This window comes from Coloeus monedula, assembly GCF_965178545.1.
Source record: "Coloeus monedula genome assembly, chromosome: 2".
In the NCBI taxonomy this organism is placed as follows: Eukaryota; Metazoa; Chordata; class Aves; order Passeriformes; family Corvidae; genus Coloeus; species Coloeus monedula.
Window position 1 is genome coordinate 13,271,640 of NC_138782.1, and position 19,274 is coordinate 13,290,913.

Consider the following 19,274-nt stretch of genomic DNA (forward strand, 5'->3'; position numbering starts at 1 on the left):
CGCCGCCTCCGCGGCACCGGCGGGCGCGCGCCACCTGCCGGCGGCCCCAGCTCAGGCCCCGTGCGGCGGCCCCGCCCCTTCCCGCGGCCATGGCGGCGCTGGGGCTCTGCCGCGCCTTCGGGGCGCTCCTGCTGTCGGCGGGCTCCCGCCGGGCCCGGCCCCCGGCGCTGCCGCCCGGCCCCCAGCCCTGGCTGCCGGGGCCGGTGTCGTTGCCTGCCGCCTGCCGCGGGCTGGGCGGCTCGGCGCCGCGCTGTACCACCGACCCGCTGTGGAAGTGCCGGGCCAAGTACACCGTGCGGCCCGTGGGCATGAAGAAGACGGGCGGCCGCGACCACACAGGTGGGCGGGCGGGCGGGCGGGCTGCCGGGGCCGGCTGGCCGCGGGGGGTCCCACCTGCAGCCGCTCCCGTGTCCGGCAGGCCGCATCCGCGTGCGGGGGATCGGTGGGGGACACAAGCGGCGGTACCGCATGATCGACTTCCAGCGCCTGCGCTACGAGGAGGGGGCCCCGCCGGAGCCCTTCACCGAGAAGGTCGTCAACGTCCGATACGACCCTTGCAGGCGAGTGTGGGCTCGGCCCCGGGCCCGGGCAGTCGCGCCAGCCGTGGCCCCCTGCTCACCCGCCGCGCGTTCTCCGTGCAGGTCGGCTGACATCGCCCTGGTGGCCGGCGGCAACCGCAAGCGCTGGATCATTGCCACGGAGAACATGCAGCCGGGGGACAGCATCACGAACTCGCCTCACATTGGCAGGATGGCAGGTGCACGCCAGGGTCAGGGGCAGCTGTGCCGGTCTTGCCAAGGGCTCGTCGGCTGCTCCTTGCCCAACTTGTCAGCTTCTGTCTTCCAGTGTCAGCCAAGGAAGGGGACGCATACCCGCTGGGGGCTCTTCCTGTCGGCACGCTGATCTGCAACCTGGAGAGCCACCCTGGGAAGGGAGCACAGTACATCCGGGCAGCTGGTGTGTCCCCACACAGGGAACCCACTGTTTGTAGGGGTTTGGCTGAGCACAGATGGAGAGGAGGGCAGGGGGGCACTGCTCTGGGTGGCCAGTGGCAGGGAACTTTCTCCCCATGTTAGAGTGCAGCACATCCCTGCACAGAAGCAGGGGCAGCTCTGCCCTATTGATTCCTCAAGGTCCTGTCTTCAGAAAGAAGTGCTGCATTTACTACAACAGTGGGGGGCTTTGGGGAGTTACCAGCGTGGGGATGTGCTTGCCACAGGGTGGGATACTTCGTCCTGCTGCTCAAGGCAGCTGCCTCCTCTCTTGCCTGCTGCAGGTACTTGTGGGGTGCTGCTGAGGAAAGTGAATGGGACAGCCATCGTGCAGCTGCCCTCCAAAAGGCATATGCAGGTAAAGGAACTCTGCTGTTCCTGGCTCGACTCCCTGGGCACGCAACTGTGTGTCCCCAGGGAGGGCTGCAGCTCTTCTCTGTCCCCTAGGTGATGGAGACCTGTGTGGCCACGGTGGGCCGCGTGTCCAACGTGGATCACAACAAGCGGGTGATCGGGAAGGCGGGCCGGAACCGCTGGCTGGGCAAGCGCCCACACACGGGCTTGTGGCACCGCAAGGGTGGCTGGGCCGGGCGCAAGATCAAGCCTCTCCCACCCATGAAGAGCTACGTCAACCTGCCACGGGTCAAAGCAGTGGAGTGATGCCCGGAGCCAATAAAGCGTTTTTCATGCCACTGCTGTCACATTACTGATGCTTTTTATGCAAGGGCCTTGGGGTACTTTCCTCACTTTCCCACAAGTCAAGTTCAGCTGTGTTCGGTCCCTGAACACAGTTCAGGGGTGGGGTTGCCAGGAGAGAGGAGTGTGGGGCTGTGGACTGCCTTGGCTTGAGTTTGACGTTGGTGGGTGACTTGGTGTGGTCAATTTGCACAATCGTGTCAAACCTAGCTGTAGGACACCCGGGCTCTTCTCTCACCCTCAACTTGTGGAGCAGTGAAGGCAAGCGGACGGGGAAGGGGGCTTCCAGCCAAGCTGACTGGGAAGCTGGGAATCACGGACCTCAGCGCCTCCCAGCCCCCGAGGCGCCTCACTGCTCCCTGGCCCCACTTCTGCCGCCGGCCGCTGCTGCGTCCTTCCCTCGCCGCCTGCCCCGTCCCTCAGTGCCGCACTGTGCTCCCTCATGCAGCGCCCCGCGCTGCCCCCGGTCCCGCAGCGCCCGTCCGAGCTCCTGGGTGCCGCCGCTCAGGCCCAGCCCTCACGGCCGCCGTCGGGCGGGGTCTGCGCAGGCGCCCGCGGCCGGAGCGGCGCGGGAGCGGTGCCGGAGGTAACACGGAAGCCCCGGCGCGGCCCCGCGGCGGAGGGAGGGCGGCGGCCTGGGCACGGTCCGGCGCGGCCGGCGAGCGCCCGAGCGGAGCTGGCTCGGGACGGGCCCGGGCCGTTTAGGGGAGGCCTCGGTCGCGGCTCCCGGCCGGCCGGGGAAGGGGTGCGGCAGCCGAACCGGGCCGGGTCAGGCGCTGCTCCGTGCGCGGCGAGCTGTCGCTTGGCCCGCGCCTGGAAGGAGCTTTGAGGCTGCCGCTGGTGCGGCCGGTCCGCACGAGAGCTCTCCCTGGGGATGGCAGTGCCGTGCCGCCTGCCTTCAGCGTGCGTGCCCCGGGCACAGGCCTGTTCCTCACCGTGCTCCCAGTCCCGGCTGGGTGATGTGCAGCAGAGCCCTCCGGCGCAGACTTGCACTGGCCCCCTGATCCAGCATGCGGGCTCCACCTGGCTCGGGTAGGTCCATCAGCACGCAGCCAGGTGTCATAGGTGAGCTTCCTGGGGAAAGCTGCCCTTCCCGGGCACTGCTGTCCGTATTCCTGCCATGCCCACAGCCTGTTTGACAGTTCAGAAATCACTGTGGTTTGCCCTGTTATAGTGTTAATACATATATGCAGTTTTCCAAGGAGAAAAGTGAGCCATATCTCATATTTGCTGTGTTGACAGCCCTGTCCTCGAGTGCAGCCAGTACAAAAGCACGTTTTAGTGGTTGCATTGCCATGTCACCAGCACTGTGACACACAGGAACACAGATCTCCAGCCATAGCACGCCTCAGCCACCTCTCCCCAGTTCCTGCTTCCCCTCTATCTCTGCAGACCCATCTGCTGCCATGGTGAATGAGAAGCACAGTGGCACCCTGCTTGTGCAGCTGGGGCCCAAACTGCAGGCCTACCCAGAGGAGCTGCTCCGGCAGCGGCGAGGCCGCGACGGCCGCCCGGAATACCTGGTGCAGTGGAGCGTCGTTAGCTCGGCAGAGAAAGCAGCGGGAGGCAGCAGTGCCTCCTCTGCAGAGAGCAAGGCAGAGCACATCTCCATGTGGATGTCTGCAGAAGAGGTCTGCGCCAGCTGCCCGGCGCTGCTGGGCCGGAGGAGGCCGGAAGGGCCGCGGCCGAGAGAGGAGAAGGCGCCCGGGCCGTTGGCCGCGGATGTGCCGCTGGACGAAGCCTCGCTGCTGGAGATGAAGGCCGATGTCAGGAGCCTGGTGCAGCGAGCTGGGCGCCAGGTGGCCGAGGCCGGGACGCCCGAGTGCTCCATCCTGAGCACGGTGCACGTGCTGGGCGCCTACGCCAGCATCGGCTCTCTGGCGGGCGCCTTCAGGGAGACGGGAGCCCTGGAGCTGCTGATGGCGATGCTGGGCCACAAGGAGAAGCGGATCCGCCGCAGCGCTGGCCAGATGCTGCGGGCTCTGGCTTCACATGATGCAGGTGGGGGCTGCTCCTGCTCGGTGCCTCTGAGGAGGTGTTGCTGGGCAGCTGAGGGGTGCCAGGCCTTTGGGAGGGGTGAGATGCCTGGGAAGCAGCATGTCTCGGGGCTTGCTGGCAAAAGGGGAAGAATCAGTCTGGATCTTGCAAGCTTCCTTGGTTGTAGTTGTCTGGACTGCTCTGGGAGTTAGAAACTCTTTCCCCTGCCAGGTTTCTGAGCTGGGATGCTGATTAACTGCTGGGAGTGTTAAGGAATGTTAGAGGTGGCTGTCTCCTCTAGCAGCCCCGGCACCTCTCCTGCTCCACCGCTGGAGCCCAGCCCGGGGAATCTGGAGTTTCTCAAGCTGAGAGATGCAGCTGCCACTTTCCCATTTGCAGGTTCAACCAGTAGCAAAGCTGAGTGCCCACCCTGGAGCACAGACACACGCAGGACTCTGACACACTTACGGCACTCACATAAACACAAGCACAGCCAGCCACGTCCCCTCCTGCTCCTTGTCCAGCAGAGACAGAAGGTCACTCCTGCCAGCACACACTGCACTTTCCAGGTTCACAAGTCCACAGACATTCATGGATCCCTTGGGTACCAGCATGGCCCCTCTGTCCTGCACCTGTGCCTGGATCCAAGCCCCTCTACCAGTCTCAGAGGTCCTCCTGCTCCTCAGTTTGTCAAGCCTGATGCTTGCTAGTAAACCTGTACCATTCTTGTTCCACAGTCCACATTCACACATCCCTTGGGACTTCTAGCACCAACCACCACCCACCTCATACCTTGGTCAGGACTCAGGACCTTGCTAATCCAGCATGAAGTTTTGCTAACGAGTTACATGCACACCCCATGCACAGCAGGGTTGGGAAAGATGCAGACACTCACCCTTTCCCCTGGCACCAGGCACTGCAGTCCTGCTTCAGCTGCTGGTGCTCAAGTCCTCACTTGCCTCCCTTCCAGCAGCTGTTCTTCAGAACTCACACTGTTCTCTCCCCAGTGGCTGGTGACCGAGGATCCTACCTACTCCAGGCAATAGCACTGAGACCCTGGCACTTGCCCCAGGAGCTGGCACCTCAGGCCAGGGACACCTACACCCCTGATCAGAACGGAGTAATTTGTACTGGGTCAGCTGTACACCAGTCTTCCCGGTAGCTGGCATTCCAGCCTCAAATCCATGATTTTGATCTCTCTGATGGCACCTCCAGCTTGTCACTTGCTCCACTTGCAGACTCCACAGGGCTCCCACAGCCCCAGTAAGGCTCCAGTTTGTGGCACCAAATGCCACTCATGCAGGTCTCACCGGCAGCTGGCACTCAGTCTTTGCAGCACACACACACAGGGGTAGAGAGAGAGTTAGTAAAGATTTAGTAAGAAAGTAGGACAGACTGTGTCAATCAGGTCCGGGGCTGCCAGACAAACACACTGACCAGCTGTGGTTTGAACATGACTGGCACCTTTTATATCCCTTTCTCTGCACCCGCTTTTGTCTTCCTTGCCAATTCCAATTAATCAGATAAATCTACTGAAAAATAATCATTCTCACACCCAGATGTCCTTACTAATTGTAGTGACTGACCAGATTTGTTTCTCCTCACTGCATCCATTAGCATTTGTCAGTCAGGTTTGTGATTCTTTATGTTCTTGTTTATGGCTTCCTTCTTACTTTGACTCTTTGCGGTGAAAAGGTCCTTGACTGGATGCACTTAGAGGAACAGACAGTCTCTTTCCACATACCCTTGCAATGAATACCGGTGCCAAAGGGCTTGACACAGCCTTGGTGGGTAGAGGCTGGTCCTCACCCAGTTCTTTCATTTAAGGGGAGCTGCCATGGCTTGGAAGTGCTTGATGAGACTTGGGTGCACCTGGAAGGTTGCTGGTTGTGGTGTATGCCACAGGAGATCTGGCTTTCCCTGTCCTAGTGCCTGAGTTCATGCAGCTCTGAAGTGGGGCAGATGAAGGGCTGATTCAGGTTAAAACTTGACTTCTTTTCTTCCCTGGCACCCTGTTCTGGAGTCAGTTATTTGGGGTTGCTGCTTTGTGAGAATCTTGCAGCGTTAGGGGTAGAAAAAACACACTGTGGAGCAAAGTGTTGCCAGTCCAGATGAAGGGGCAGAACGTGGATCAGGTGACACTGAGCGGCAAAGCTGTTCCTACCCTGCGGCTCTGCCTCTCGCAGGGAGGGTGGGGTGAGGGTTGTCTTTAAGGGGCCTGAAGAGTTTTTGTTGTTGTTGCAGGGAGCCGGGCCTATGTCCTGCTGTCCCTGAGCCGGCAGGATGGCATTGAGCAGCACATGGACTTTGACAGTCGCTGCACCTTGCTGGAGCTGTTTGCTGAGATCACGTCCTCTGCAGAGCACTGCATGTCCTTCGAGGGGATTCACCTCCCGCAGGTGGGGACAGACCCCGCCACCAGCCCTGGCCTGCGGGGCACGAGGGGCCAGGAGGGGTGGGAGTGGGGGCCAGGGCTGGCACCCTTGTCCGGGACAAGAGGGTAGTTGGAGGTGGGCAGGTGAGCAGGACTGGCTGTTGGGAGAGCCGGGGCAGGACCTGGGCCTGGGGTGAGGCTGGGGGCGGTGCAGAGGCACCTGGAGAGCCCTGTCCGTGAGCAGGGAGGGGAGGGTGGCCTGAGAGGTCTCTGCTGCTGCCAGCTGGTCCGGAGCTCTCACAGGAGCCTGCCTGGGAATGAGCTGGTGGCTCAGAGGAGCTGGGGGCTGGAGGTGCTCTGCAGGCTGAGTGTGACAGCTATGCTTGTTGCAGATCCCTGGGAAGCAGCTGTTTGTCCTGGTGAAGCGCTACCTGTGTGTGACTTCTCTCCTGGACAAGCTGAGCCGTGGCGTGGAGCAGGGAGAGGAGCAGCAGGGCTGTGCTGTGCCCAGCCCTGTCTGTGAGGAGAGGAGCCGTGTGAAGCAGGAGTTTGAGTTCAGCATGGCCATGGCAAACCTCATCTCGGAGCTGGTGCACGTGATGGGCTGGAGCCACAGCCACAGGGCAGAGCCGCTGGCCCAGCGGGAGCTGCAGCCTCGCCCTGCCCGCTCCATCTTCCAGCGCAAGACTCCAGCCAGCACTGCTGTCGAAGCAGCTCCCACATCCCCAGCAAAGGAGCCCGTGACCTTCAAGACGCGCTCGGCCTTCCCGAGCCGCAGCAGCTACGTGGAGTACGTGCAGGCCACGCTGGTGAGCGGCATGAGGGTGCGCATGCTCGAGGACTACGAGCAGGTCACCGCCGGCGACGAGGGCGACTTCCGCCGCAGCAATGATGGCATGCCCCCGGTGCAGGTATCCCTGCTGGGGGAGCAGGCGCTGCCAAGGGGCCTGTCTGCTCTCTTGTGCAGCCTTGCATAGTGGGGCTGGGCTTGCCTTCCCCCAGCTGGGTGTCTCTTGGGCTCTCCTCCTCAGGTGTACTGGCAAGCTCTGGGCTGTACGTACTGGGTTCACTGGCACATGGTGGAGATCATTGGCCCTTCGGAGCACAAGGAGCTTGAGGGCCAGGAGAAGGTGAACACCCTGACACGAAACCACGGACTGAGAGCAGGTGAGCAGCCTGTTGGTCTCCTTCAAGCATGTTCCAACTCTACCACTGCCATCCTGTCACCTCCCTTTCCCGCAGCAAGCTATGGTACGGTGGGGACCTCTTCTGCCTAGCAATAGCCCTTTCCTTGGGGAATGCAGAGTGTGCAGCAGAGGATGGGGGAATTGTCAGAGCTGACAGTGTCCCTCCTTGCTCTGCTCTCCTGCAGTTCCACAGCCATTCCTGTGCAAGCCCTTGGGGGGCCTGTACTCCCTGCCTTACCTGGGGCAGCGGCTGCCTAAGGCTGCAGAGACACTGAGCCGTGCCGAGTGGTGGGAGCTGCTGTTCTTTGTGAGGAAGCTGGAGGCACAGGAGCAGAAAGAGATCACCTGTCTCATCCAGCAGCACCAGGGAGAGCAGGTAGGGGCCAGTGGCTGCAGCAGGGAAGTGGGAGGGAGGAGCAAGGGGAACATTAGGGAAGGGAGCAGGCCCAGAGGAGATGGCAAGTGTGAGCTGTGCAGGGGCAGCCTGAAAGGGACAGAAATGGGGCAGAAATGGGAGGGTGAGCTGGGATGGTGAAAGCGTGGGGAGCTTGGCCCAGCAGAGCAGTGAGTGGAGATGAGAGGACACACAGCGTCCCCTGAGTGGAAGAGTGACTGTCCAGCGAGGTTTGGGCAGGCGAGGCGAGGCCGTGGGGTCATTCTGCCGGTTGCAGTTGGGTGTTGAGCACGGGTGGGAGGTGTGGGCTGGTGGGAGTTGGGCTGGGGACAGGCGGGGAGGGTGGCAGCGGGGAGCGGCCCTGGGCACCTCTGTCGGTGCAGCCTTTCTGTCCGTCCCGCCAGCGGCCGCCCCAAGGGGCGCGGGGTCTGTGGCGAGCCCGAGGTTAACTTGTCCCCATCCATCGGTGTGGATGTCGGAGGTGGATGAAGAAGCCCTGATGCAGCTGTCGGTGCCTGCGGAGCTGGCCCAGAAGGTGCTGCAGGTCCTGGAGAAGCGGTGCCAGGGCAGCTCTCTGCGTGACCTGCGCGGCTCCCGTGTCTACGGCAGACGCTTCCTCGGCAGGGGGGCAGAGCAGGATGGTGGAGGGAGCAGCGCAGTGTGCTCCGAGGGCGACGGCTGCGGGAGCACCGGCCCCAAAGGCACGATGGCCAAGGCGGCGGAGGAAGAGCTTTCTGCGGCCGTAGGGCCGCCCCAGGCGCGCAGCGTGGCAGTGAAGTCGGATTCCCAGCTGTTCAGCGAGCTCTTTGAGAGGGAAGGGCTGTTCTTGCCAGAGGTGACGGAGGAGCAGAGCCAGGGTAATGTCCTGCTAGGCGCTGGGGCACAGGCGCGGTGCTGGAAGCGGCACTGCTGCCTCCACGGGGGAAGGCTCTGGGCAGGGCATGGGGGGCTGTGCAGCCAGCGGTTGCCTGAAGTGGGGGGGCCTGCGGGCGCTGGGTCTGCGGGCGCGTGGCACCCCGGGAGCTGCTGGAGCGTCGCTGCTGCCCTGACGCCTCCGTCCCTCCGGGCAGTGCTGGGCAGCTCCGAGGGGGTGAGCGAGAGCGGCTCTCTGGCCAGCGTTGCAGCCGTGGTGGACGTGATCCAGAGCAGCAGCTCGGCGGTGGGGCTGCGCTTAGCTGGGCTCAAGCACATCCTGAAGATGCTGGAGGAGGAGTCCAAGTCGGAGCAGCAAGTCGGCACAGCCCAGGGCGGGCTGGGCACCATCGGGAGCGCTGGGTGAGCCCTGGGGTGCTGCACAGCCCTCGTGCTGCCTGGGGAGGGCCCTGTGGGCAGGGTGGGGGCCAGTGCTGAGCTGGGAGTGTGGGAGGTGGCAGTGGCAGTGTGCGGGGGGGGTAGGCGCAAGAGGAGAGGTGGATTTTGTGACCCTTTGTCGCAGGCAGGCTCATCGGCGGGGCCGTCCCAGCCGCAGCGCGGGCAGGAAGGAGGTGGCTGGCAGGGCCCGAGGCGCTGGCAGTGGCAGGAGCCCCGGCTGAGGTGTGGTGTCGCACGCAGGGAGAAGCTGGTGCGGGTGGCCGTGGAGCTGCTGAGCACGGAGGCGGCAGAGAAGGCGCTGGTGGCGGTGACGCTGCGGCTGCTGGCCGTGCTGCTGGCCCGGTACGAGCGGCGCGTGCCCTTTGCCACGGAGGGCGGCGTGCGGGCCGTGCTGGCCTGCATGCAGCAGCACGGCTGCTCCGGCCTGGTGCAGCAGGCCGGCCTGGCGGTGAGTGCTGGGGGTGCCGGGGGGCAGGCAGGGCCGGGCCGGCCGTGCTGGAGGTGCCGCTGCCCTGCTGTTGTTCTCGCAGGTCCTGAAGGTGCTGGTGGGAGCTGCGGACGCTGAGCCGGGAGGTGCCGGTGGGAAGCCCTTGCCCTGGAACCACGGCGACGCACAGATGATGCGGGAGATCTTTGCCAGCATCGGCTCTGCCTCCAGCGAGGGCTCTGCCAGCCTGCTGAGCGCCATCCCTGCTGCCCTGAGCACCATGCAGAGGGTGCCGGGGTAGGGGCAGAGTGTGGAGAGCGGCTGAGGTTGGGGGGAATGTGCAGGGGGAAGGACGGGCAGGGCGGGCAGGTGGCTTGCGGGTGCAGGGGAGGCTGTGTGGCTGGGGGAGGAGAGTGGCACGGCTGTGTCCCTGCAGGGGCTCCTCAGGGGTGCAGAACGGCCTGCTGGTGGTGAACATGCTGATGGATGGGCACCGGGGCCTGGCGGAGCAGCTGGCGAGCTGCGGTCTCCTGGCGGTGCTGCAGAGCTGCTGGAGGGACGGGCAGAGCGGCGGCTGCCCGCAGGCCGTGCTGGCCCTCAGCGCCATCAATCGCCTGGCCGAGCACCGGCTGCCCCTGGGCCCGCAGGCAGCAGGTACCGCCTGGCCTGGCAGGGCAGAGCGCCCTGAGGGGCTGCTGCCGCTGGAGTGAGCGCCGGGCTGGGCTCACGTGTCCTTGTCGCGGCAGGCAGAGAGGTCCCGTTGGACCCGAAGGGCGTGCAGATGCTCCTGGGTGGCCTGGAGGACGGCGTCTTGTCCAAGGAGGTGGTGGTGGCCCTGGAGCGGCAGCTCTGCAGCGAAGGCCCTGCTCCCGCTGGCCAGGTGGCCCAGCTGCTGCAGGATCACAGCTGCTTCAGGCTGTTGCTGCGCAGCTTGGAGCTGCTGGGGACAGAGAAGGCCGTGAGCCTGAGCATCCTCAGGTGGGTGCAGGGGGGTTGGGGGGGCTCTGGGACCCCCACAGCAGGTGTGTGAGTGCTGGTGGTCGTGTTGGGAAGACCCAGTGCATGTTTGTGGGTGGTGGTGGGGGTGTTCTTCCCTGGCGGCGGGCTCACCCCAGCACGTAGGCAGGTGCTGATTGGGCTGTCCTGGGGCGCAGGGCCGTGTGGGGACAGAGCAGCGGGGGCGGGGGCGGGGACACGCAGGGGCAGCGGAGGACGTGCCTGGGTGCTGGTGGGGTGCGCAAGGTGCCAGGGCAGCCTTGCTTGCCAGTCCTTGAGAGATGCCTTCCAGGTGGGGCAGGGATGCAGGGCTGCCTGGAGCATTGGTGTCCCTGTGCCCCGGCCTGAGCAGGCCCCCTGTGTCACTCAGGATCCTGAACAAGTTCCTGGACAGTTATCAGGAGGATGTGCTGCCCTGGCATGAGTGTGTGGAGCCCTGTGTGTCCTGCCTGAGCACCCACAGCAGCAGCTGGGAGGTGAGGGGGCCCCGGGACTGCCGGCAGGCAGGGGTGGCTGCACTGGGAGAGGTGGGAGCGGCTGTCCTGGCCGTGTCCGTGTCCTGGTGGCAGCCTGGCCTTGTGTCCGAGGCACTGGGAGAGGTGGGAGCGGCTGTCCTGGCCGTGTCCGTGTCCTGGTGGCAGCCTGGCCTTGTGTCCGAGGCACTGGGAGAGGTGGGAGCGGCTGTCCTGGCCGTGTCCGTGTCCTGGTGGCCAAATGCCCAGTCTGGCCGTGCCTGGCCGGGCTCTGGCGAGTGCTGGTGGGGTTGGGATGAGGGGAATGGAGCTGCAGCTCCGGCTGCTGGGAGGGCCCAGGGAGTTGCCAGCGGTGCCCCGGCTGCTCACGGCTGCGTCTCAGCAGGTGCTGCAGGAGGTTGTTGGCTTCCTGCACCGCCTGGGCAGCGCCAGCAAGGACTGCGTGGTGGTGATGTGCCACGTGGGCACCCACGAGGCTCTGAGCAAAGCCCTGGAAAAGCACAGCACGGTCCCGTCGCTGGCGCCGGCCCTGCTCGAGCTGGTGACGGAGTGTGAGAAGTTCGCCGGCCTCTACAAGAAGCTGACGAGCAGCATCTTGGCCGGCTGCATCCAGGTGGGCCTGGGGAGGCACGGCCGCGCTGGGGCTCTGGGTCTGGGGGCCCTCAGGCTGTCCCCGGCACTGAGGGACGGCCTTGTGCTCTCTGCCTGCCGCAGCCCTGCGTGGGGTGAGGGGAGGAGGACCTGGGGCCCCTGGTAAGAGCCTTTTGCCATCCCACAGCTGGTCCTGGGACAGATTGAGGAGCACCGCCGGAGCCACCAGCCCATCAACATCCCCTTCTTCGACGTCTTCCTGCACAACCTCTGCCGAGGTAAGTGCGGGCAGTGGGAGCTGGCCCCAGGAACTGGCTTGGTGGCTGGAAGCTGCACGTGCTCTGCCCACAGGCTCCAGCATGGAGGTGAAGGAGGACAAGTGTTGGGAGAAGGTGCAGGTCTCTTCCAACTCGCACCAGGCCAGCAAGCTCATGGACAGGAACCCCAGGACCTACTGGGAGTCGAACGGCAGCACCGGCTCCCACTTCATCACTGTGCACATGCAGTGTGGTGTGGTGATCAGGTGGGGCTGGGCCGGGAGGGCTGTGTGGATCTGTGCCAGCCCTGCCACAGTGGCCCCGTGCTGGGGGCAGCGGGACATGGCCGGCAGGGCGTGGTGCTGTCAGGGGCCAGGGCAGGGAGGTGGGGACAGCCCCGTGTTTGCTGTGCTGCAGGGAGCTGAGCATGCTGGTGGCCAGCGAGGACTCCAGCTATATGCCATCGCGGGTCGTGGTGCTGGGCGGGGACAGCCCTGCCACCATCAGGACGGAGCTCAATGCGGTGAGTCGCCGTGGGAGAGGCGGGCCGGTCCTTGCTGTGCCCCGTGGAGGTGCGGCCCTGGTGCCCTCGGGGAGGTGGGAATGGCAGGAGCTGCGCTGCGGGAGCCGCTTGCAGGCTGGCGGTCGTGCTGAGGGCTCAGTGCCTCCCTGCAGGTGACCATCCTGCCCTCGGACAGCAGAGTGATCCTGCTGGAGAACATGACCCGCTTCTGGCCCATCATCCAGATCCGGGTGAAGCGGTGCCAGCAGGTAGGGGAGCAGGGGCTGGGCCCGGGAGCAGGCAGCGTGGGGCGTCGGGGCCACGTCCGAGGAGCTGAGGGTCCCGCTCTCCCGCAGGGTGGCATTGACACACGTGTGCGTGGCATCGAGGTGCTGGGTCCCAAGCCCACTTTGTGGCCCATCTTCAAGGAGCAGCTGTGCCGGCGGACGTTGCTCTCCTGCACTGCTCGGGCTCATGCCTGGAGCCAGGAGATCTGCCGAGACCGGGGGCGGCTGCTGCAGCTCTTTGGCAGGTGAGTTGTGTCCTGGCTGTGCCATCGCGTCCCTGGTGTCCCAGGGCCCCGGGGGACGTGGCTGGCAGCCTGTGAGGGGACAGCGGGGCTAGGAAAGGAGCAGCTGGGTGTGCCGCCTGGACGGGAGGGGCCCTTGCTCCTTCCTGGCCACCAGTGGTTCTGGAGGGCCAGGGCCGCCTTGGGGTCCCCTGGGTTTAAGCTGGGCTAACCCCCCAGAGGGGGATGCTGGTCCCCCACAGGGGCCGGCACATCCTGATGTGGCAGAGGTCGGCCGGGCACAGCAGGATCTCGTGGCCACAGGCACTGCACAGCCCCGTTTGGCAGCGGCTGTGAGGGCCCCGAGGGCCATTGGGGGCAGGTCCCAGAGACAGCGAGGGGCCCTCCCTGGCTGCTGGGGGTGAGCGGGGCCACCGAGCCGTCGTGCCTTGGCAAGGGGCAGAGCAGGGAGCCACGAGTGTGCTCTGCTTTCCTGTGGGAGTTCTCCAGCCCCGGCACCGTGTGCCGCCCGGTCGCTGTTGCAGACTGAACGGGGCGCTGCAGCACGAGCAGGGCTTTGCCAGCCGCTTCCTTCCTGACGACGAGGCAGCCCGGGCACTGGGCAGGACGTTCTGGGAGGCCCTGGTGAACCCCTTGGTGCAGAGCATCACCAGCCCAGGTACCCTGCGCTCTCCGGGACCCATCTGTGCCGTGCCCCAGGCAGAGGCGCCTGGCTCTGAGTCTGGTTGGCCCCGCAGGCCCTGATGGTGTCAGTCCCCTGGGCTGGCTGCTGAGCGAGTACCTGGAGAGCGTGGAGCTGCCCCGCCGTGCCACGGGGCGCAGGGCTACCTTTGGCTCCTGCGTGCGGCGCCTGACCCAGCTCCTGGTGCACGTGGACCCCGGCGGCCCCGAGCCAGAGGAGAGCAGAGCAGCTGGTGAGCCAGGGGCTGCCCTCCGCGGAGCTGGGCAGGCGGTGCTCCGGAGCGCCAGGAGCGGGGGGCTCCTCTGGGCAGCGTCCCGTGGCACAGGAGGCTCCTGAGCCAGGGAAGGCTTGCGGTCACGCCCCAGCAGTGGCCGCGCCTCCCCAGCGTCCCCTCAGCCCTGCTGTGGCCGGTCAGTGTGCGGGGCCTGCCCACGGAGCCACGCTGAGCCTGAGGTTGACCCTTGGCAGGTGGGAAGGAGGGGAAGAACAAGGAGGTGCTGGTCAGGACTGCAAAGGCAGTGGTGGAGAAGCCGAGAGGTCTGTGGGGAATCTCGCAGTGCTGGCGTGGCGTGGTGCAGCAGCAGGTAGAGCTTGGAGGGCTGACTGGGGGGGCGTGGGACCTGCCCTGGGTGGTTGGAGCAGGGAGTGGGGTCTGGAAGTGCCCTGGGAGCGTGGGGAGGGCACAGGGCTGTAGCTGGCCTCCACAGAGCCTGGAGCGATGTGGGGACAGCCGTGCTGCGCTTGCCGCCCTGGCATGGCTCGGGTGTCAGCCAGGCCCTGTGCCCAGGCTGATGCTGTGGGCCACCTGTTGGGCTTTCTGTCCTGCTGGGCTGCCGCTGTGCCTCCCTTGTGCCCCCACAGCCCCTGCCCAGCCCTCGGAGCCGCGCTCCCGCCTTGGCAGCCCCACAGCAGCACCAGGGCCCTGAGCTGGGCCTGGCTGGGACCCAGGCAGTTGGTGTTGGCAGGGCAGGGCAGGGCTGGGGACAGTGCGAGGGGCACGTCCTGCTGCGGGCTCAGCCCTGGCGCTGCTCCCACAGGTGCAGCGGTTCCTGGAGGCGGCGGGGCAGGCGCCGGACCTTGCGGAGCGCTACTGCCGGCTGTACCAGCGCCTGCGCGGGGCCACGGAGGAGCTCTTTGGGCAGCAGGCCGCCTTCGTGCTGGCCCTGGGCCAGGGCTTTGCAGGGGCTTTGCTGCAGCTCTCCTTCCTGACTGCCTTGCACGTGAGTCGAGGGAGCGCGGCCCCGCTGCCTTGGCCCTGGGCACAGCTGGGGAGCTGCCCTGATCCGTGGCGCTGGGGCGAGCTCGGGGTGGGTGGTGTCCTGTTCCCCCGAGCCACAGAGCCCTGCCCTGGCACCCCGGATGGTGGCCAGCTCAGGTGCGTGGTGCTCGTCCCAGCGTGGGCCCGGCCCCGGCACACTCCTGCCCTGGGCTGGTGCCTGGGCACCCTGGGGCCCTGCCTGGGAGCGCCAGAGTGTCCCAGCTGCTCCCCGCAGGGACGTTGCCCCAGCCCGGCCCTGTGGGCACCTGGTGAGCCCTGTCTGCAGCCAGCCCTGTCCCTCGCAGGTGAGCGAGCAGTTTGCCCGCTACCTTGACGTGCAGATCCAGGAGCTGCGCAGGGCCGCGGGCAGCACGGGGCCTCTGGAGCAGCTGCAGCAGTTCCTGGAGCCCTTTGTCGTCTTCAGCGGCCTGGAGCTTGCCCACACCTTTGAGCACTTCTACAGGTGAGGCTGCCGTGTCTCCCTGGAACCAGGGGCCTGGTGCAGCGTGGCCTGGTGTGCTGGGGGAGCCCGGTCTGGCGCGGCAGTGGCGCTCCCGCTTTGCTTTTACGGGGTCATGGAGCGTGGAGGGCCCGTGGGTGCCGCCGGTGTGCGGAGGCACATTCCCTGCTGGGGACAGGGAGGGGAGCCGAGTGTGCTGCCAGGCCCGTGTGCCGTGGGGTGAGGCCGAGCTTGGAGCTGTGGCTGTCTCCTGGCGGGCGGCTGATGGCCACAGGGCTTGGGCCCAGCCCTGACAGAAGCTGGTGGCCGTGGCAGGCACTACCTGGGGGACCGGCTCCTGACGCAAGGGCCGTCGTGGCTGGAAGGAGGCATCGTGGAGCAGATCGGGCTGTGCTTCCCCAGCCGCTTTCCCCAAGACATGCTGAGCAACTTGGCCGAGTCGGAGGAGCTCCAGCGGCAGTTCTGCCTCTTCCAGCTGCAGGAGCAGGATAAGCGGCTGCTGGAGCTGGACACAGGCCTGGACGAGGTGAGAGGGATGGTGGCGTGGGGAGGCCGGAGGCTGCCAGAGAATCCTGGATCCTGACCCGAGCCGCCCTTGTGCCCCCGTGCCCAGGTGCTGGGAGCGGCCTCGGTGGCAGATGTGCCGGAGGTGAAGGTGCTGGCCCTGTCCCCACGCTGCTGGCCTGTGTCCCCGCTCTGCTACATGGAGAACCCTGGGAGGTTTTTCCCGGCGGTGCTGAGCTCCCCCCTGGCTGAGTTTGCTGACTTCTGCCGGCAGAGTGAGTGCTGTGGCCAGGAGAGTGCCCAGACCCTCCAGGGCAGCTCAGCCACGAGTGGTGGCGTGCTGGGGTGGGCTGAGTGGCTGGCAGGGCTGGTCCCTGGCGCTGACACTGTCCCTGGCAGGCCAGAGCCAGCTGGGCTGGGAGTGCACGAAGCCCCGTCGGCTGCAGTGGACATGGCTGGGCCACGCCGAGCTGCAGTTTGGAGACTGCGTTCTGCACGTGTCCACGCTGCAGATGTACATCCTGCTGTGCTTCAACAGCGCCCAGGTAGGAGCTGGGGCCACCGTGGGGCGAGGGAGGCAGTGGAGGCCGGAGCATGGCAGGGCCGTGTCCTCCCTTCCCTTGTGCTGGGGTCTGCAGCAGTGTTTGGGGCACAGGACCCCATGGTTAGGCCAGGCCTGTGGCCAGTGGCTCTTGGCCATTGCCCTCCCACCCCGTGCTGCAGGAGGTGGCTGTGGAGGCCCTGCTGCAGGCTACGGGGCTGCCTGCTGACCTGGTGCACCACGCGCTGACCCCGCTGACCCACGGCCAGGGCGTCCTGGAGGGGAGCTGCGCTCCGGGGGGTGAGTGTGGGGCTGGGGCACCCGGGGGAGGGGCTGGTCTGAACCCCGAGGGGGTGCTGGGCTTAGGGGTGCAAGAGTTCGTAGGGCCAGCGAGGGGGCTGGGTCCGTGTGTTGCTGCTGGGGGCACGGGTCTGTGTGCCAGGCCGGGGCCTGAGGCCGGTGTGGGGCTGGGGGTGATGCGTGGGGTGGGGCTCGGGGCCATGCACGGGGCCCATGTGGGTCAGCGTGGGTGGTTGGGTCTCGGGTCTGTGTGTGGGCTTGGGGCAGGGCCAGGGGCTGTGTGCGTGGCTGGGGCTTGGGGCCACACGTGGGGGACAGGGCTGGGGTGGCCAGCGGTGCAGGCAGCAGCAGGAGGCCCAGCTTGGGTCCCACAGCCACACGTGTGTCCCGGGGCTCCTTCAGGGCCCAGCCCGAGGCTTGGCTGAGCCTGGCTTGGGTGCTGGCTCCAGGTGCCCTGCGGCTGAACCAGGCAGCCCTGGCCCAGGCCTCCGGCCGCCAGCTGAGGCTGCTGCCCCAGCAGAGGTACCTGCGGACAGAGAGGGCCGAGGTGAGCGCCCTGGAGAGGAAGAGGAACGTCCTGTGCTGCCTCATCACCCGCATCCTCAAGGTGGAGAAGCAGCTGCACATCGACAACCTGGTGTTCAGGGTAGGGGGTGGAGCAGAGGGGGCCCAGGGGCTGCGTGGGGGCTGCAGCCACTGCAGTGGGGCTCCCTTGCTGCCGTAGGTGATCGATGCCTGCCAGAAGGGCGAGCTGGGGCCGGGGGTGCAGTTCCTGAGCTTCTGCTGCCACAGCGTGGACGTGCTGTCCTGCATCCTGCACCTGTTGAACCAGGGCTATCTCCGGCGCCAGGAGAGGAGGCCTCATGTCTTGGAATACATCTCTGCTGAATCCACAACACTCCCCACTTCTCAGGTACAGCCACAGGTTGCCTTCCAGACTGTAGAGATCAAGACAGCAGCAAGCCTGGCCTCTGCTGAAAGGAGACAGACTTTTTCCACGTTCAGGTAGATGAGGACCTGGCTGGGAAGACTCAGGCTGAATCCAGTCTGTCTCTTCGTGAACATGCGTGAGTTTTATTTAAATAAATGAGCCAAGCTCCACCCAGTCCCAGCTTGGAGTCTGTTGGGGAGCTCAGCTGGTCCATGGCTGGGAGCATGGCCAGGCCATACCCGTGGTTGCTGTGCTTAGACAGCCCTGACAGTCATGCTTGCTGGAGTGGTGGTAGTAGCTGCACCCTGCCCAAACTTGTTCTCTCCCAGCTGTGCTCAGTAATGCCCTCAGACATGGGGGCACATACACACACACACACACACACACACACATACCCTGCCATAATGGTAACAGCATTAATTTATTAAAATTAATCCCGAAAAGTAACCATACAATAAATTTAAAAAAAATAGAATCTTGTAAAAAAAAAAACTCGGGTGCCCTCATCCCACACCTCCAGCTGGCAGCACCATGGGGTAGGGCTGGTTGGGGAGGGATGGGGTGACGAAGAGGACAGCCTCAGCAGCAGGGTTGCAGGGGGACTGGAAAAGCTGCTGAGGCTGTGCTGCAGAGGGCAGGGCCAGCACAGCAGTGCAAGGCTGGCAGTGGGGCTGGCAAGGGTGGTAGAGGGGTGGTGGGCCCTGCTCAGCACCTGCCCCCTGCACAGAGCAATCTGGCTAGCTGCAGCACTGGGGAACCTGCCTGGGTCCAGGCCAGCTGGGGCCCTGGCTGGCTACAGGGCTGGCCTGGCAGGTGCATCTGTGGAGAGCGGGGCCCAGAGCCCTTCCTGGGGCCCTGCTGGCTGGTGCCAACCCTTGTCCCAGGCTGCTGTTGGGGGTCACAGGAGGCAGATGGCATGGTGTCCTGGCTGGTGTTGGAGGGTGCATGGACCCAGTCTCACTGGCCTCACCTTCACGGCTCTTGGCCCACAGGGTGCAGGTGTAGTATCCCCCCCCACTGAGCAGGAAGGGACTGGTCTGCAGAAGATGGGGACAAGAGCATGTCCATCTCCCTGTCTCCTCCTGCAACCCACTGCAGCTCCATTCCAGGGATGCCCCAATGTCTCACACACTCTTCGAGTAGCCGAAGATGCCCACAGGGAGGTACTTGACGTGTGTTGGCCACTGTGCTGCCAGCTGGAAAAACTTCACATCGTTCCACTCCACCCCATCTATGGAGACTGAGAGGAAAGGGTGCAGTGAGGTACAGCCCTACCACAGCCAGCCTGTGCTGCCTGGTCTGCCCCGCTACAGCCCCAAGGGGCTGGTACTTGCCCTCACCTCGCAACATGGTGTTCTGGTGCTTGGCTGTGCAGATGAGGCGTGTGATCCCTTCAATGACTTGGCTTTTGGGTTCCAAGTCCTTTTCTTTTGGTTTCTTGCTCAGGAACATCACTGGGACCAAGACCAGACAGGACCAATGTTAGGATGTCCCCACCTGGACCTGAATGGGAGCCCCTGCCCCAGTGCATTGATTGACCCCTGCTGGGTCACGTCTCAGCCCTGCCCTCCTGCAGGCTCCCCCCCACCCTTTTTGCAAAGAACTTTGGCCCCAGAGCCAGAGAGCACCCCAGAGTGGGCTTGGTTACCTTTCTTGTTTTTCTCCTTGGTGACCACGGTCATGGCCATGGTGCTGGGGGGCACCAGTTCCCCTGTGCTGGGGATGCGGCTGACCTGGAGTGAGCGGAAGTTGCTCTTGAGTGTGTTCTTGATACCCGTCTCCCGCTTGTCACCCTCCTTCTTCCTGTCCAGCCCTTGTGTTGTCCAGTAGTCCACCTGCAGGCCCATCACCTCCACACCAGGGCTCAGAGACCTGGGCAAGATGGGCAGCAC

At 65.1% G+C, this 19,274-nt stretch overlaps 3 protein-coding genes across 6 annotated transcripts in view; 2 read left to right on the top strand and 1 right to left on the bottom strand.

Annotated features, from left to right (window-relative positions):
* The first annotated feature begins 72 nt into the window (after positions 1-72).
* On the top strand, positions 73-1,684 carry MRPL2 (mitochondrial ribosomal protein L2). The gene is made up of 6 exons (XM_082302431.1): positions 73-339; positions 419-560; positions 642-757; positions 847-957; positions 1,277-1,350; positions 1,440-1,684. The coding sequence occupies exons 1-6, from the start codon at positions 90-92 to the stop codon at positions 1,650-1,652; spliced, it is 906 nt and encodes a 301-aa protein (XP_082158557.1). The 5' UTR covers positions 73-89; the 3' UTR covers positions 1,653-1,684.
* Positions 1,685-3,094: 1,410 nt separating this feature from the next.
* LOC309570411 (cullin-9-like) lies at positions 3,095-17,552 on the top strand (the record flags this gene model as incomplete). Of its 3 annotated transcripts, XM_082277205.1 has the most annotated exons (29): positions 3,095-3,689; positions 5,910-6,064; positions 6,432-6,950; positions 7,071-7,206; positions 7,412-7,602; positions 8,102-8,477; positions 8,691-8,895; positions 9,172-9,379; positions 9,462-9,655; positions 9,795-10,012; positions 10,105-10,336; positions 10,725-10,830; positions 11,213-11,440; positions 11,606-11,696; positions 11,770-11,941; positions 12,093-12,198; positions 12,351-12,446; positions 12,534-12,709; positions 13,231-13,364; positions 13,444-13,620; positions 13,857-13,972; positions 14,426-14,608; positions 14,952-15,109; positions 15,422-15,632; positions 15,720-15,885; positions 16,010-16,155; positions 16,334-16,451; positions 16,901-17,097; positions 17,176-17,552. In XM_082277205.1, the coding sequence occupies 29 exons, from the start codon at positions 3,095-3,097 to the stop codon at positions 17,458-17,460; spliced, it is 5,895 nt and encodes a 1,964-aa protein (XP_082133331.1). In that variant the 3' UTR covers positions 17,461-17,552. The 3 variants fall into 3 exon arrangements, 1 of the variants encoding a protein (XP_082133331.1); XR_014226252.1 differs by lacking the exon at positions 17,176-17,552 and having other exon boundaries at positions 16,297-16,451; positions 16,972-17,049; XR_014226253.1 differs by lacking the exon at positions 17,176-17,552 and having other exon boundaries at positions 16,297-16,451; positions 16,901-17,029.
* A 942-nt stretch (positions 17,553-18,494) lies between these two features.
* LOC309570412 (phosphofurin acidic cluster sorting protein 2-like) overlaps positions 18,495-19,274 on the bottom strand; it is a gene marked incomplete at its 5' end in the record, with an annotated part of 55,777 nt that continues 54,997 nt past the window's right edge. For both annotated transcript variants that reach the window (XM_082277207.1, XM_082277206.1), the window contains 3 exons: positions 18,495-18,622; positions 18,723-18,836; positions 19,031-19,254. In XM_082277207.1, the coding sequence (XP_082133333.1) occupies positions 18,507-18,622; positions 18,723-18,836; positions 19,031-19,254 (454 nt within the window). In that variant the 3' untranslated portion in view covers positions 18,495-18,506. The remainder of the gene's footprint in view (positions 18,623-18,722; positions 18,837-19,030; positions 19,255-19,274) is intronic.

Coding starts and splice junctions, on each gene's coding strand:
- MRPL2 (XM_082302431.1), top strand. CDS start 90: ATGGCGGCGCTGGGGCTCTGCCGCGCCTTCGGGGCGCTCCTGCTGTCG. Junction 758..846: donor TCACATTGGCAGGATGGCAG/GTGCACGCCAGG, acceptor TCTGTCTTCCAG/TGTCAGCCAAGGAAGGGGAC. Junction 1,351..1,439: donor CCTCCAAAAGGCATATGCAG/GTAAAGGAACTC, acceptor TCTGTCCCCTAG/GTGATGGAGACCTGTGTGGC.